General features: G+C 35.5%; 1 protein-coding gene across 1 annotated transcript in view; it reads right to left on the bottom strand.

Moving 5' to 3' along the window:
- DYNC2H1 (dynein cytoplasmic 2 heavy chain 1) overlaps positions 1–18502 on the bottom strand; it is a 298686-nt gene that overhangs the window by 207173 nt on the left and 73011 nt on the right. The window contains exons 32-39 of the mRNA XM_030887685.2: positions 17944–18126; positions 16993–17175; positions 13906–14129; positions 12738–12853; positions 9422–9621; positions 8349–8613; positions 6926–7133; positions 1575–1704 (exon numbers count right to left, since the gene is read on the bottom strand). Of these exons, the coding sequence (XP_030743545.1) occupies positions 1575–1704; positions 6926–7133; positions 8349–8613; positions 9422–9621; positions 12738–12853; positions 13906–14129; positions 16993–17175; positions 17944–18126 (1509 nt within the window). The remainder of the gene's footprint in view (positions 1–1574; positions 1705–6925; positions 7134–8348; positions 8614–9421; positions 9622–12737; positions 12854–13905; positions 14130–16992; positions 17176–17943; positions 18127–18502) is intronic.

Here is an 18502-nt window from a genome sequence, read left to right as displayed (position 1 = left end):
GACAACAGAAAAGTGGGTGAAGGGAGACATCGGACAGTGTAAGATATGACAAAATAATTTATAAATTATCAAGTGTTCATGAGGGAAGGAGGAGGGGGGCTGGAGGGGGAAAATGAGTGATATCAAGGACTCAGGTAGAAAGCAAATGTTTTGAGAATGATGATGGCAACAAATGTACAAATGTGTTGGACTGTGATAAGAATTGTATGAGTCCCCAATAAGATGATTTAAAAAAAAATAAAACCCAACTTGGATCACATACTGGGCTTCGGAGTGAATTCTTTCTCGTACATAGCCAAGAACCAAGGTATTTCCCACCCAAGAACCCTAACACTTTCCCTCCAGGACTGGGTTCTTACCTTCAACAATAATTATATCACTATTTAATATAAAGATAATAAGATAATTAGCAATTTTTAAATTTACTACAAAAGTACCTACGAAGCAGACACCTCAGAGTGAGGAGAGGCAGTTCCTTCCCTGAGTCCTCCAGTGAACATGGGGCCATTTGTGTCATTTTCTCACACGTCTTTCATTCTTTTATTTACTTATTTTTTAAGTCTTTTATTCTTATAAAGTCAGAAGGAGGAAAAAAAGACTGAGTGAAAAAGACAAAGCCAGACCAACATTCCCTGTGGTTTCTGTATGTCTGGTTCAGTCACAAGGTATTTAAGTTCAGTCAAGTTCAGATGAACAATCAGGATTTTCAGAAAACTCGCATGTATCTATTTCATCTAGGTTTGCATTTTTCATAAAAGTAAACGATACATTTCTATTGATGCTTCAAATTCAAGTGTGACCTCATTTTGAAAACTCCCCTAGAAGATGACAATCTTCCCTTGGCTCTGTTGTGCTCTGATGCACACTTACTTTCCTCCATTACTCAAACCACCCAGTCTCACGTGGCGCACAGAAAACATGAAGCAACCAAAAGCAGGGTAAGGCACAAACTGGCCAAGGAAGGCACATTCAAATTACTTTCCACTGACACGATAGCAAAGCAGTAAGGCACAAAACTTGTAAGAACCTGAAAAACAGGCAGCTCCACCAAGTTCCAGCTCTCATAAATCACCGTGTCTTATACTTGACATATACTATGAAATAAATGTTTGTTGAATAAACAAATTTTATTTACACATGACAGCTTTAAAAATTCATAGAAAAATAGAACTGAACGATAACAGAATTTTTCCATGAGCTTTTTTTGAAGTCCTTTACATTGCTACTAATACCTCCCCATTCTTTTGTCTATTTTAGTATTAGCATGGTTTCATTTTTAGCCATGATATATAGGTAGATATTGACATATAAGTAAAGTAGGAAGGTAAGGTGGTCTTGCTATCAAAATTTAAAAGATATCCAAGTATTCATTGCAAGATTTGTCATAAACTATGCAGGTATTCAGAAAGGAAGAAGTGTCAACTAACACAACAAAAGTGTAACCCAGAGCGACAGAGAGGCAATGCCTTCCCAGGAATGAAGGTGTCCCTCTCACTTGCCCTTCCCAACGAACCACCACTATGATTATATTTCCCTCCTAAATTATGGATTATAAAATATTATGGTTAACTTACCTGCTTTAAGACCCATTGTAAAGCCTTTTGAAAATAATCTCCAATCCAGTTTTCAAGATTATTCCTATAGTTAGCAGGCTGATTCCTCAGCCAAGATTTTATCAGAGAATTAACATCCGTCTCTTCATCACTGACAGAGATTCGCAAAAACAGAGGAGAAACTACTTAAGAAGAAATTGACAATTTATGTCCAACATATATGTATATATAGTTTTTTGCAAAAAAAGGCAAACAATTTATATCTATATTATTATAAAAGGAAAATTAAGCACTTCCTATTCAAAATGTGGTCTACTTCTTAAAGAGAATCTTGGGCAATGAATGTACAACTGTGCTTTACACAATTGATGTATGTATGGATTGTGATAAGTCGTATGAGCCCCTAATAAAACGATTAAAAAGAGAGAGAGAGAGAATCTCACCCCAGACTATTGAATCAAAATTTGCAGTTTAACAATATTCATCTGGTAATTCAAATACACATTAAAGTTTAGAATGCACTATTCTAAACCAAGAAGCCCTAATTACATAGTGGTTATGTTTTGGGCTGTTAACCCCAAAGTCTGCAATTCGACCACCAGGCACGCTGTGTGAGAAAGAGGATGCATTCTACTTCCTTGAAGAGCTACAGTCACAGAAACCCACAAGGGCGATTCTCCTTGGACCAACAGGGTCTCACTATGAGCTGAAATTGGCTCACTGGCAGTGAGAGCAAGTCAGTCTAAACCACGATCCTGATCTTTGATATTGCTTCTTTTTCTCTAGCCCACAGAAAGCCTTCAATCCAATTACTAAGGAAACTGCCATACCGTATTAAAAGTTGAAGAATTTTTCACAAAGCACTGAATCCTATGAGGAGCATGCAACTATTAAAATAAAATATTTACTTTTTATTTAAAATTACAATGATATATTTATAAAAACATAGAAAAGTCTGATACATAAATGATTTTGGAATTGATAAAGGCTATAATTATTTTATGGGTAATCTAAAGATCTAGAATGCAAACCCACCAACTATAGCCCAAGGAATAAAAATGTAGCAGTTGGCTTTCATAAAGATGTATACAGCCTTGAAAACCCTATGGGGAATTCTACTCTGTCCTACAGGGGCACTACGAGTTTATATTGACGCAAAGAAGTGGAGTACTGGAAGGTACGTTTCCTAAAGACAATCACTCACAACGATTAGTTCTATTCCTACTTGGCACTGCCCAAAGACATCTTAGTTTAATGCCATCATATATATCCAATAAACAGCAAAAAATATAATGTAAATTTCCTCTTAATCTATTATTTCACAAGTTGTTAAGAATACACTAAAATTTAAGAGATGATAGTTATATGAAAATGCTACTAAAAATCAGAAGCCAAAACATTTTTAAAAATTAACACCAGAAAATACCAATTGTTGGTTGTGTTGTTGTTAGGTGCCCTCAAATTGTTTCAAACCCGTAGCAACTGTATCTACAGCAAAATGACACACCACGCTATCTTGTACCATCCTCGCAATTGTTCTAAAGGTTGAGTCCACTGTTGGAGTCTCTGTGTCACAGAGCGACTTCCTCTATTTCTCTATCCCTCCACTTTACCAGCCATGATGTCCTTCTCCAGGGTTTCATTTCTCCTGATAAGTCCAAAATAAGTGAGATGAAGTCTCACTATTCTTGCCTCGAGGAATATTCTAAGTAAACTTCTTCTGAGCCACATGTTTGTAGTTTTGGAGGTCCACAGTACATTTAATATTCTTTGTCAACTCCATCATTCAAATGCACTGATTTTTCCTCAGTCTTCCTGATTCAACTTTCACATGCAGAAGAAGTAATTGTCAATACCATGCGTTGGGTCAGGCATATTTTAGTCCTCAAAATAACATCCTTGCTTTTCAACACTTTATAGAGGTCTTGTACAGATTTACACAATGCAATGTGCTGTTGAATCGCTTGACTGCTGTTTCAATGAGCACTGACTGTACATCCAAGCAACATGAAATCCTTGACTACTTCATTTTTTTTCTCCATTTATATGATATTACCTACTGGTCCAGTGATAAGGATTTTTGTTTTCTTTACATTGAGTTGTAATTCAGGCTGGAGGCTGCAATCCTTGATCTTCCTAAAAAAATGCTTCAAGCCCTCCTCACGTTCAACAAATAAAATTGTGTCATCTGAATAATGCAGGTTGTTAATAAGCTTTCTTCCAATCCTGCTCCTGCATTCTTCTTCATTTAACCCAGCTTTTCTGATTAATTGCTCAGCATAGAGATAGAGTTAAGTGTGGTGAGAAGAGATGAGCCAGACAGGGTCGAGTACAGCACCGATGAAACACACAACTTTCCTCAGCCCAATATCATAACCTCAATTCTACCTTACAAATCGGATTAGACCAGAGCAAGCACACTGCTACAGATAAGAGCCCCCAACACAGGGAATCTAGATAGATAAAAACCCCTCAGGACCAACAACGAGTAGAGACACCAGGAGGATTAGGGAAGGGTGGGGAGAGAAAGGGGGAATCGATCACAAGGATCAACCTAGAACCTCCTCCCAGGGGGACAAACAACAGAAAAATGGGTGAGGGGCAACGGTGGATGATGCAAAATATGAAAATAATAATCTATAACTTATCAAAAGTTCATGAGAGAGGGAGAGTGGGAGAGGGAGGGGGAGAAATGGGGAGCTAATATCAGGGGCTTACATGGGAAGAGAATGCTCTGAAAATAATGACGGCAGCATATGTGCAAATGTGCTTGACACAATGGATTAATGTATAGATTGTGATAAGTGATGTAAGAGCCCTCAATAAAAGTATTTAATTAAAAAATTTTAATGTAAAAAAAAAGTGTGGTGAGAAGATAGAACTTTAATGCAAACCTTTCGATTCTGTTCGCACAACTGCCTCTTGATCCACGTACAAGTTCCACATGAACACAATGAAGTGTTCTAGAATTCCCATTCTCAAGCTATCCATAGTTTGTTATGATCCATACAGTTGAAGACCTTTGCATATTCAATAACACAAGTAAACATCTTTCTGGTGTTCTCATCTTTCAGCCACAATCCATTTGACATCAGTAATGATATCCCTCATTCTACATCCTCTTCTGAATCTAATCTGGACCTGTGATAGCTTCCTGGCAATGTACTGCTGTAAAAGTTGTTGAATGACCTTCTGCAACATTTTACTTGCATGTGACACTAATGATATTGTTGATAATTTGAGCATTCCATTGGGTCACCCTTCTTTGGAATGGGTACAAATATGAATCTCTTTCAGTCTGTTAGCCAATTCACTCTCTTCCAAATTTCCTAGCATAGATGATTGAATGCTTCCAGTGCTTTATTAGCTTGTTGAAACATTTCAATTGGTATTCCATCAATTTCTAGGGTCTTGTTTTTGTCTAATGCTTTCATTGAAACTTTGATTTCTTCCTCCAAATTGACGCACCAACCACTGAAGCTAATGATGAAATTAAAGAATTCTACTAAAGTCTTTATTCTGAAATTGATCAAACATGCCATTAAGATGTAAAGGTAATTATTGGCAATTGGAATGCAAAAGTGAGAAAGAAAGATGATGAAACAGTAGTTAGAAAATAAGGTCTTGGGAATGGAAACAAAGCATATCACAGGTTGAAATTTTGTAAGACTAAGGGTTTCAATTCATCACTAACCTTAGTTGTGGGTTTACAAATCTGAATATTTGTATTGACTGGATTTCCTTGTATGCGGATAGACATTACTCTATCAAAGACAGCGTTGTACTTCCAGACAGACTTTCCCGCTTCGTTCCAATGACTTCTGATTTTCCCAGATTCATTTGTACATTCCAGGTTCAAATTATTAATGTTTGCAGCAGTTTCTTCTCGTTTTAAGTTGTGCCCCATCAGCAAATGAAGAAGCTGGTGGCTGTACTCCATCAGTGTCACTATCAACTATTTTGAGAGTACAACTCATCCTGACATATCTCGAGTGCCTTCAGACCTGACGGGCTCATCTCCCAGCACTCTCTCTGACAATGTGCTGCTTCTCTTCATTCGGTTTTCAGAATCTGACAAGGTTTCCATGCTATCGATAGGCTTTTCACTGGTAATTCCTCTGAAGTGAACTGCTTATTACTTCTTTGTAGTTTGTTCTTAATTTGGAAACTCTGCTGAAACCTGTTCACTTTGAGTGGCCCTGCTGGTAACTGAAATACCTGTGACATAGCTTCCAGCCTCAGAGCAACACACAAGCCACCACAGTATGATAACCTTGACAGGCAAGTGGTGGAAAATATGAATTAGAATTCATAAATTAATTTAATATAAATCACTCCAACAGTATTATCAAAGAAGTAAGCCATTGAATAGTTATTGAAACACAATCTGAATCAATGTGATTATACTATCATATGTCGTGTAATGTCTAAAATAGAGGTTTAAACATGCCTAAGAAAGTTGGACACTTATATGAGGGGGCTGCAAACATTTTATGCAAAAATGGGATTAAGAGAAAATAGAAATGTTCCACAAACTTTTGGAAGCCCCTTGTATAGGTTGAGAAGTAACAAATGCTAAGAATATATACATTTAAAAAGTAAAATTAAATTTTCTAACCCATTTATATTATCCGTTTTGGGAAATAAAATTGGTTCATATACTCATGTTTCTATTATGTGACTATGTTATAGGATAAAAGTAAACCCAAACCAACTGCCATCGAGCTAATTCTGGCTTCTCATCCTACAGAGGCTTTCCAAGGCTGTAAACCGTTACGGACGCAGAGACATCTTCTCTTCCTTAGAGGTGCAGTTGGCTGTTCTAAACAATGCACCTAGCACTTAACAGCCCCATACCTAAGCCAAGCCACCATGTCTCCATATGCTATATAATAACTAACATTAAAGAAACTATTAAACAAAATGTTTTAAATTGGCAACATGAAAAAGGTGACTCCTGAGTCTTACAAACTTAATATTAAGCCTAAAATTCTATGAATCTAAAATTATCTTATTAAAAAATCACCACTTACTTTTAACTCATTGTACTCTGTCTCATAACAAGTATGCTTACTTCTTTAAATTCAATCACAATATTTAAATAAAGGTAATAATAAATACCCTTTCCCTTAAACAGAAAAGTTTTTTTATAAACTGTGATGCCATCTAAACTTCTAAACTAAAACAATTACAATAATCCAAGTACCTCTTTGAATTAATTAAAAGCAAACAACAAGAAAAAGCAGGTAGAGAAAATATATATAAATGTTCTATATTATGAAACTGTATTTTATTATTTATGAAACTAAGAAACCAAAATAAGAATTAAATATATTTAACATACACTGTATCCAAATGTTCTTATGGCTTACCTAAGAAAGATCATCCCCATTCTAGATATCGTGGCCGGTGAGGCACAGCTTAAATCATGTGTTTCAAATACAAAGTTAACATTTGGGCCAAACTGAATCCGTTCTCCACTGGGCATAGTGAGTAGTCTATTATCATCCAAGACGGAATTCAAAGATTCTATCCACTCAGGGTCAATATCACCGTCACAGATAATCCATGAGGTGACATCTGTTTGCAAACCAAAATATAGGAAATAAAGCCAAATGAAAGCACAGTAATAATACAGTAAAGATTTTATAAGTGATTGGCATAAATATCATTTTATGCTAGTGAACTTAAACATAAATAGCAAGAATTTGAGCAAATTGGAAATGTCCATGTCAATGTAAACTGTGAATATGCTGGAGGAACCATGTGCAATCCTGGTTCCGGTGGCCAAAGACTCCGAGAAACGGCCACACACACACAAATACAGTTTAATTTGTCTATGAATATACTGACTTTATGAATTCATTGAAAGAAAACCAGGTGTTAGAGAATTAGGTATTTCAATTTTCAGGAGACATCTTAAGAGCCTCTTCAGTCCTTTGTCTGCTTCAATGGCAAAGAACACAGCATGATTGCTGGGGCTATATGATAACTCTTTCAGTCAATACAGGAAAGATGTACTCAGTGCCCTACATGAGAACAAGAAATCAGCACTGTCTAACTGCTAATATATAAAAAGGAAATAGATGACCTCAAAGGAGAAGAATGGACAAATTGTGTATACAAGTCTTTTTTATCTATTCTTTCTAAAATGAGATTGGTCTTAATTTGTACTTGGGATTTTGGAATTGAATTCAAAGAGGAAAATAACACTAGTGAAAGGTAAAAAAAGTACAGAGAATATCTCATTTATACTTAATGTAATATTGTAAAGAAAATAAAGGACTACATGGAAAATTCTTTAGCCTTCTGAACTCTCCATTATATAGCCTTAAAAAGTAACTATTAATTAAAAGTATGAGGTGGAAAAGAATGGGAAGTGTCTTCTGACACTGGGCATAAGTTTCTTTAAACATGAAGTTAAAAAAAAAAGTAGAACAGTATTGATTATATTCAAAATTTGAACTTGACATCTTGATATCTATCAACATGCTTTATTTTATCCACTCCCCCAAAGATTTGTTATTCAGTAAATTAATTTATTCATGAATTAATATTAACCTAAATTAATCTGAGTTTAAACTAAAATAAATGTTTAATAGAATGTAAGTCATTAAAAGAATCTCATGTTGGGGCTTTCTAGAATAAAAGAATTTCTAAAATAGCAAATTTACATCTTATAATGTCACTTATAGCCACGTGTAAACCTTGAAATGGACAGCATTCCAGACAGATTCCAGCATGGTCTAAAAATCATTAAGGAGCACAAGAGAACAGATCACACAAGAGACCAACCTTGAGGTTCTCGAACCACTTGGCGAGCACTATTTGTCAAAACGCCATCAGACCACTCCCTTGTATCCATGTCAATATGACCTAATAATTGATGTCTAGGCATAGCTTTGGGATTCATGGTGTATTGCTTCACAACTGCGCCAATTTTACCAAGTGCAGCCCTTAACATTCTCCAAAGGGTTGATTTGCCAGCACCACTTGGACCAACAATGACAACTCCCATTCTCTGGCACAACTGCTCATACAATTCCAAAGCCTTCTTTATCTAATAGGAAAAAAGATGTTCATATATGATTTACAATGTTCAATCATACTCAGTTCTGCCATTCTATAATATTTTTTTCTATTCTAAAACATGTAAATTAAAAGTTTGTTTTCCTTAGTGGAAAAATAATGCTTTAAATACAATACTCTGTTAAATGTGATATATTACAATGTGATCTTTAAATGCAGTACTAATTGTTTTTTTTTTAAAAAAGGATACTGTTCAGTTTTTTGACAAGTTAATATGTTCATTATTTTATTTGCTTGGGTATTCATTCTTTAAAAAAATCCAAGGAGAAAGTGTTCATTACAAACATGCATCTGTGGATCATAATAAGATCCATTAAAAGAAATTTCTCTGAAGCAATTATTCAATTAACAAAATCATATGCAAGTGGTTTCAATAAGCCCATGGAAAAGTAGACTTAAAAGATAATGGAACTTTTCCACAGGTGTTGGGATCCTCCTGTACAATCCATCATCATAAGGAAATGTGATGGTTCTGTGATGTGCCAGCAACTCGGATAAGGACTAGAAATAAAACAGTGATCGAAAATAGATACACATCCTGCCTTTCATAGAGATTAACATCTGGTTGAAAAGAATCAGTACTAATCAAACACAAATTAAATATTAAACAAGTATGTATGAAAAAAGTAGTGAAAGTGTATAGCAAGGGAAAAAATCTTAACTTAAAAATCAGGGAAGACTTTCCTAAGGAAGCGAGGTTTACATTGAAAAATGAAACTTAAGGAGATCATTAACTAGGAGAGAGGGTTGATACATAATAAAATATTCTTGATAGTTACCTGGTTAGGTATAATTTCATAATTGGCCTCCTCAAAGACTTGCTTTAAGGCAGAACTTAGTTGGTCATATTCTACTTCCTTAAACTCAATCCCAGGAAAGACATCTTTAATCAATGCGTCGAACCGGGTGCAATCAGCAAATGTAAACTTCGACATTGTATTAAGCCTTAATGCTTGTACCACAATACGACTTTCATTAACTAGAGAAAAATTTCCATTATTTAAGAACTTAAAATTAATTTAAGGACTATAAAGATAGTTTCAAAGTGCTCTATAGCCTCCAAGTGAATTATCAGTCATTAAATAGTTCACTAAAATTTAGGAGCATTTAAAGACAAATTTATATTATTTTTTATATATAATTATATATATAATATAAACTATTAAAAATATATTTATATCATTATATAAACCAGAAAAATTATTTAACCATCTTGTGACTGCCAAAAAATAAGTATCTGTAAGAGATATAGATTCCTTTTCCATGAAATTTTAATCTCAGAATACCCCAATTTTAAATAATAATACCATTATCATTTATTTCTCCATAGTACTTTCACATTTATAATGTATCATATAATCCTTATAATAATTCTATGAAGTAGACAAAGTATTATTGTTCCATTTTTATATATAAGAAAATTATGTCTCTTAAGACTTTAAAAAAATGCAGCTGATAGAACATGGCAGATGTATTAGAGCTGGTATTCAGACCCTAGTGACTAATTTCAGATCCAAACCCCCCGGCCATCGAATCAGTTCTGACTCATAGTGGTCTTGTGTAGGGTTTTTGAGACTATACACCTTTATGAGAGCAGACACCTTAATCTTTTTCACTTGGAGAAAATGATGTGTTTGAACTACCAACCTTGCTGTTAGCATCCCAAGGTCTAACTCACAGCAAGTATCACCAGGGTCCAGACACAGGCATCTCCAAAAACAGCAAATTCCCAGCTACATCAGGATAATTCCTACTTGCTTTAAAATGTTACGTAACCCCTAACTCACAGGTACTTCACTACAATCACCTTCAGTGCGGCATGTACAGCTTTTAAAACATTGAACGGCTCCCTGTCTTTTGTTGCACTCAAGTAAGGCTATGAACTAACTCCATCAACCTGTCCCGATTTACCTACAAACCAAGCATCAAGACACACCTATGAAGATATCTCATGTATAATTAAGGATTTTATGTATACCAATTTTGCTTCCCAAAGATTTTAATTCCTAAGACTAAAACTTAGCAAACTTTTCAACAATCTTTGATCAGCCTTGTTCAAAACTCACAAACTCATTTTAAACAAATGTGAACACTGAGCTCAAGCCAGACTTCCCTATCATCAAAGATATTAATTAGCTGATGATTGATAACAAATGAAAAAAACAACAACTGCCATCGAGTTGATTTCAACTCATGGCGACAGCCTCATCTTTCTCCTATGGAGCAGCAGGTGGCTTTGAACCACCAACTTTTCAGTTAGCAGTCCAAGGCTAACCTGACAGCACCACCAAGCTCTTTGATGATTGACAGCATATATAAATAAAGGCAAATAAACTATTTTTAGTCCGGTGTTTTCCCTTCAACTAATTAATATTTATACATTTAAGTACAAAGAAAAAGGCCTCACCTCAAGCGCTGAACTCATTCATACACTATATCTATTTCAGATATGAAAAATAGCAAACTGAGCATTTCACACAATAGCTATTATCCACTCTGGAATATACCAGCCTAATAACAAATTTGAAGTAGGCTTCTTTTTAATATGTATAACTTTGAAATCCAAATAAGTGACATCATGTAATCCTTTTTTCTGGGCTCTTATTCTCTTATGTTCATAGTTTTTTAACATAGTTTTTAAAAGCCAAGTTTAAAGAGGTTTAAATTCAGTTTTTCAAGAAGGCACACGTCTACAAGTGGGAGCATTTGAGTAAAAAAACAATGTGACAAAATGTAAAATCCATAAAGTCTACCTGATATAAACAAATAAGTTCATAAATCAAGGGAGAGAAGAGACTAATCTCTTTCGCAAAGGAATTTCATAGTGAATGCAGAGATCACTCCTCCAAGAAATAGCACTGAATCCTTGGTAGATGTAGGAACTTGATTCCAAAGAATACAGAAAGGGGAACACAGTCACTTAAACACAGAAACCTCATAAACGCTAACTGAACCAAACAGTAAAGTGAACCCAAGTCAGTGATGTCATCGGTGATGATGGATCCACTGCCACATGTTCAGAAAGGCATTTCACATCTGTAGTGTTGTAAGCACTCACAACTCCACTGAACCAGAGGAGAGACATGTGAAAAACCTAGATTGGGGGACATTCTACATGACAGCTGGCCAGTACCACTCAAGACTCTGCAGGACAAAAATGAGGAAGGCTCAAAAACAGTCATCCTCCAGAGAAAATGATGACTAAATTCAATGTGGTGACTTGGAATCGATCACGAAACAGAAAGAGGATATTAATGGGAAAAGAGTTAAAATCCAAACAATGCCAAGAGTTTGGTTAATAAAAATGCACTAACAAAGCTTCTTAGTTTTTAATAACAACACAATAAGGGAAACCGGGTAAATGGGCTATTGGAATATTCTGTACTATCTTTGAAACCGTACTGCATATCTAAAATTGTTCCAAAACTAAAAGCTTTTCTTTTCATCTCAAAATATAAAAAGGAAAAGAGGACATTTTCCTTCGATATACCATCTCTTTGAAAGAGAAAATTCTGGTCAAAATTCCCACCTGGTTCAAAGATTCCTGACTAAGCAATCAAATTATTAAGCTCCACTTGAGACCTACTGAATAAAACACCTTAAAGTTGGGTGCAATCGATGTTTTAACAAGCCTCCAGGTGAATGTGATGTGCAATAAAAATTGAAAATTGAGCTAAATTATTCTCTAATTATCACTAAAAAATTCAAACCAAATTCACTGCCCTTGAGTCAATGCTGATATACAGTGACCCTATAGGACAGGCTAGAACGGTCCCAGGGCGTTTCTGAGACTGTAACGATTTATGGGAGTAGTAGAAAGGCTCACGTTTGTCATGAGCAGTGGATAGTAGTTTCAAACTGTTGACCTTATGGTTAGCAACTTAACTCGTAAACCACGAAAACCACCACAGTCCCCAAAGCTCTTGATAATGGTTCAACAGTGGTGACAAATTTCATAAGGTACCACACAATGAAATTGGAGACAGAACAGAAAAAACCTTCCTATATTATCCTTGTAATTTTTCTTTAAATATAAAATTATTCTTAAATTACAATTTTATCATACAATTTATTTTATTTGGAAGTCAAGCATACCATTCTCTTTAATGCCATTTTTCTTCATCTGTCTAAGGAGATTTCCACTTCCTCTCAGAACTGTCTTCAGAGCTCTCAAACCCCAATCATAATGTTGCTGAGGTGTCAAAAGTTCCCTGAGGTTAAGACGCAAAAATTTAAAACATCAAATAACCACCTGAAAATCTGTTTAGCACAAAGCCAAAGAAATACAGAATGTACCTAGTGATATATAGAATGAAGACTGATATTCCACTCATATTGGTAAGGGATTCAATCATATAATGCCTTAAACTGAAGAAGACATATGGTTCTCAAGGTTCAGGATAAATGTTACATGAGCTTGCTATCTTAGTGAAGCTACTAGTGCATTACTATTACTTTCATTCCTAATGTCTACAACCAATTCATCTGGCTCTCTATCTCTGATATTGTCTAGTTCCCCTATCTCTTAAGTTATATGGAATAAAATCTTAGGTTGTCCATAGAAACTAAAAGCCAACCTATTTAGATTGCAGAAGTTTCCAGCCAGAAAATAGTCGTAGCTTTTCAGTGGTCAGCTGGTAATTAGTGCAATACGAATTATTTATCTTCCCCTCAGGACCAACAATGAGAGCAGCGATACCAGGAGGGGAAGGGAAAAGTGGGGGTAGAAGGGAGGAACAGATCACAATGATCTACATATAATCCCCTCCCAGGTGGACGGACAACAGAAAAGTAGGTAAAGGGAGACATGAAAAAAATAATAATTTATAAATTATCATGGGTTAATGAGGGAGGAAGGGTGGGAAAATGAGCTGATACCAAGTAGAAAGAAAATGTTTTTAAAACAGTGATGACAACATATGTACAAATGTGCTTGACACAGTGTATGTATGTATAGATTGTGATAAGAGCTGTAAGAGCCCCCAATAAAAGCATTTTTTTAATTAATTAAATTTTAAAAAGAATTCTCTTAAGTACTCTAAGTACTCCATTGTAAGTATTTAAAGAAGAAAAGCAAGATGAATAGCATTTCAGAAAAGTAAATAACTGCTAAGTCAGGTTTACTTTTTTTTTATTGTTCAAACTAAAATCTTTAATGCACCACTAAAGGACAATATATTCACCAATATGAAAAACACTGAACATAACTAAGGTCAATCACTGAAACCAAAAGTATAAAAATATTTACAACAGGAAAACTCACCTAGATAAATTGAAAATTGCTACTAATTTTCTGCCCAAAGTTTTAGCATCTTTAAAGCCTTCTGAATAGAGAATCACTTCTGCAATAAGCTCATTGTCTGGACGGGACATAGCTACTGGCCTGAAAAGCTGCTTAAGATTATCGGGCAATTTTTGTCTTCCTCCATAGCCTTTTCCAGCAGGATTCATAGTGATAAAAATTCCGGAATTAGAATTTATTTCTACCTGAAATGTCAATATAAAATAAAATCATCAAAGATATTAAAGTTAGCAAAAATGTATGTGACATTTTTCTGCATTTAAAACCTAACACCTTAGCAAACAGTAACTTTCAATGTTTAAACCATCTATCTCCTTATCCAAAGTATAAAATATATCTCAGGTACTACCGTTTTACAAAGGTTCCCTATAATCATGTTTTTGAAGCAGAAAGCTAAACAGATAGTAACCAGTTAAAATGTCTATTCATTCAACACATACACATATTTATTAAAAGACTTCATGCTGGGCACTTTGGGATACGATTCTAATTGAAGTCAGTAATGATTCATGCCCTTCTGAAGTTTAAAGTTTACAAATAAGCTATCATATTGTGATAAAGTCTGCAGAATATCATGGATGCCCCTCAAAGGACCATTTTCCCCCAAACACGAAATACAAAAGCCAAACCAGAATGTAAATAAACAATGAATGGGCAATTCAAAATCAGTCACAGCTGGAGCAAAAACAAACAAACAAAGCTGATTGTAAGTAAAAGAGAAAGAACAATGGCGGGGGGCAATGAATCAAGGAACGGTTCTGTTGTGCTTTAATTACTATGAAGATAGAAAAGATGCTGAAAGCTGAGGAGGACTAAGCAAAGGAGGCTGAAGCTACAGAGGAAGACGGAGGAGCTCAGAAAAGGTTCCTGGGAAGCAGTTGGCCAAAGAACAGGTCAAAGGATTCGTGATGTAATAAGAAAAGAGAGTTCTTTCTTACGAAGAACGGGGGGAAAAGGTAGGTGGGGGTGCGGAGAATTGATTATGAGAGCTGGTACATTTGATGGCAAAGAATAGCTTTTATTGGTAAATAAAGAGTTTAAGCATATACGTATAAATAACATGTTGACAATTATCTCTGCCTACACCCAAAATATGTGCTTACTGTAAAATGCAGCTAGAGCTAACAGGAAAATTTCACACATCTAATCAATTTCATTGTATTCAGCACTATACATTACATAGAGATCTTCAAATTTCTTTTAAAACAGCTTACATTTTAATAATAAGAATTTACTAATGAAGAATATGAAAAGTACAATAGACTGCCTAAAAAAAAACAAAACAAAGCAACAAATCTGACTCACAAGTACAGCCAGACAACTCCTTAGAGACAGCAATGGTGAAACTTCGCCTACTGTACTTTGGACATGTTATTAGGAGAAAGCAGTCCCTGGGAAGGGTATCATGCTTGGTCAAATGGAGGGAGGTCAAAAGAGAGGAAGACCCTGGACTGACTCTAGGGCTGCAACCGTGGGCTCAAACATAGCAACCATTGTGAAGATCGTGCAGAACTGCGCAGTGCTGCAGTTTCTTGTACCTAGGACTGCTACGAGGTCAAACTAACTCAACAACATCTAATAATAACATGGAAGAATAGCATAGTGGGTTATGCTCTGAGCTGCTAACCACAAGGTCAGCAGTTTAAAACCACCAGCTACTCTGCAAAGAAAGATGAGGCTTTCTACTCCAGGAAAAAGTTATAGTCACAAAAAATCAAGAGGTAGCTCTACTCTGTCCTATAGGGTTGCTATGATTCATCAGTTTTCAATGGGGAGATGCCATGGGAGTGAGGGGTTGCTAGGTGCTTATTGTTTTAACATTAATATAGAGTCACAACAAAAACCAATGGAATAGTTTATGACTCATAGGGTTTCCAAGGCGATAAATCTTTACAGGAGAACATAACCTCTCTTTCTCCCACAGATTGGCTGGTAGGGTTGAATGAACATTCACACAGTAGCCCAATGCTTACCAGATAGCAAAAAAGAGACAGAGACTGCAGAAGTAGACCCACGAAACCAATTCCCGGCCCCACTACTAACTCTCAATTTATCAAGGTTGGTTTCCTCATCCATAAAAGATGGTAAAATCATTAGTATCTGCTTCAACAAGTGACAGTCTTGGAAGGAGTGTAATTGTTAAGTAACCAAAGAAGGAAATGCACAAATACTAAGAACAGTGCCTGCCTAGAGGAAGTGCTCAGTTGTGGGAAACTGAGGAACGGAAAAAGAGTGTATGCAGATGAATTGTTTATTCTCATATTTTAAGAAGGCTGGTAGGCCAGGATTCTGGAGTGGAAGGCCTTCACACTTGTGAGTTAGAGATGAGTCCCAATCATATTCTCATAATATTGTCCCTCACTTTATCCTCTCATAATAGTACTACCTTAAAGTTACCTCGTACAAGCACATGGCTGATTGCTATCAAACCTGCAGCTCTATCTGTCAGAGCAGACACTTTGAAATTTTTCTCCCTATTCAGGGGTGCGGTCACTCCCCCTTACATCCCCTGAGCACTGATGTTAAGTTACTCCTCCAATGAAATCAGGGACTTTAAGGGTTAGGGAACATCCCACTTTGTTACAATGTGGTTACCTGTAATTAGGGGGCTTGAATGCCCTGAAAGTAAATAAACTGATGGTGGAAGTATAATTTCTCTCTGTGAGGACCTGGCTCCTGAAGTTATGGCAGAGGTGAGCACCACAAAACTTTTGCCTATCTCTTAATTTCTTCCCTTTAATTACACAACCATCCCGTAGGACCCATCTGGATGTAAGGCTGGACTTCACACTCAGTAAAAGTTAGTAAATGCTACTGTAACAGAATTATTCAGTATTGAAAATCTGAAAATGAATGGTGGTAGTGGCAGCAAATAAGGAGTAAGAAGCCTCAGAGATATTTCATAAGTAAAAAGGTATAAAAGCAGTAACATATTAAAAACACAAGTAATAGAAAATGATGGCCTCCTGTCTGAATACAAGTAATACAGTTCTTACAAAATTTGTAATTCTCTAGATTCACAGCATATGTGATAGCAGAATTCTGTACCTCTTTGCCAAGTAATTCACATACAGTTCTATGATGCTTCAAAGCATCCTGGATCGTCTGGATTTGCATAGATACTGCAGACAGTACAGATTCTTCAAGCCTATTGAATTCATCAAAACAACCCCAGGCACCACACTTCACCAAACCAACAAATATTCTTCCCATTGACTTCACATCAATGCCCTGGAAAACAACAAGTATTTAGATTCATTAATATCTCTAATAATAATTTATTATTTGTCATTTCTCCCTAAAGATCAACAAACCATTTCATCCATCTATGCCTCTTTTGTTCTTTTTTGAGTAGGGAATGCACAGCTATTCTTTCAAAACCTAGGGTGTTTTAAATGAATAAACAAAATTATCTTTATAAAAGTAATCTCAAAAGTTTACAAATCAAAATAAATAACAAGATTTTCTGTTATTTTTAAAATAGAAATATAAATCCTACATAGAATGTTCCCTACATTGTAACCTTAAGTGAATTTAAGAGTTTCCTCATTCTCCTTAATATTTCCTCTAACGAAAAACATATTTTTTTACAGTGTAACATAAACCTTGTCTTTTTTTAAATTATTTATTTGCAATCATTCTCCTTAGAGATATTTTGGAACTAGCATACTTTTGTTATGTGAAGACACTCTCCATTTTATATTGAATTAAAACAAGCTCTGTCTTCAAGTAATTTAAAAATAAAACGATTTTAAAATATTTCAGAAGCACACCGCACTTGAGCTAATCCGAACATCTCAGGGCCGTCGTGCCCATTCTGACTCACAGTGACCCCATGGGGCAGAGCAGATCTGCCTCTGGATCTCCAAGACTCTAAATACTTACAGGGGGAGAAAGCCACACTTTTCTCCTGAGAAATCACCAAGCCACGAGGGTTCTTATAATGTAAACATAAAATTTACCTATTATTATATAGTTTGAAAATATTTATAGATCTACCTCATCACAATTGAACACTAAAACTTGTCTCCCTAGAAGTCCACCCAAAGCCTTTACTGATTCCGTTTTTCCAGTCCCTGCTGGTCCATACGGATTTCCTCCTAGTCCCATCTTCATGGCTTGAGTGAGAGTTAAGTAGCACTTATCTGTCAATGGAGTGTAAACCAGCTTGGGAGCATTACCCTATATAAAGAAACACAAGAGGCGTTAGTGCTGCAGTCAACATTTATTTATATACAAAAAGATTCTAGTCAAAATGTAAAAAGCAATAAATAGGTTAGAAGTTTTGACAAAGAAAAATAACCATAATCTATTTTCTGTGGAAAGAAACTTTCCAAAGTACAACTTAACTTTGTTATTTCTCAAATGCATATTCTATTCTAACCTCAATTAAAATATTGTTGAGTTTTCAAAATAGTTCTTTCAAGTTTTTTTCATAAACGTTATTAATTCGTTCTTGTTGAAACTACACACAGCAAAACATGCATCATTTCAACAATTTCTACGTGCAGAATTAGTCGCCCTAGTTACATTCTTCAAGCTATTCAACAATTCTCAC

The sequence above is a fragment of the Echinops telfairi genome, unplaced genomic scaffold, assembly GCF_000313985.2.
Source record: "Echinops telfairi isolate 266 unplaced genomic scaffold, ASM31398v2 ScPeMD7_7421;HRSCAF=8459, whole genome shotgun sequence".
In the NCBI taxonomy this organism is placed as follows: domain Eukaryota; kingdom Metazoa; phylum Chordata; class Mammalia; order Afrosoricida; family Tenrecidae; genus Echinops; species Echinops telfairi.
Note: the sequence above shows the minus strand (reverse complement) of the source record. Positions and strands in the feature narration are given on the sequence as shown.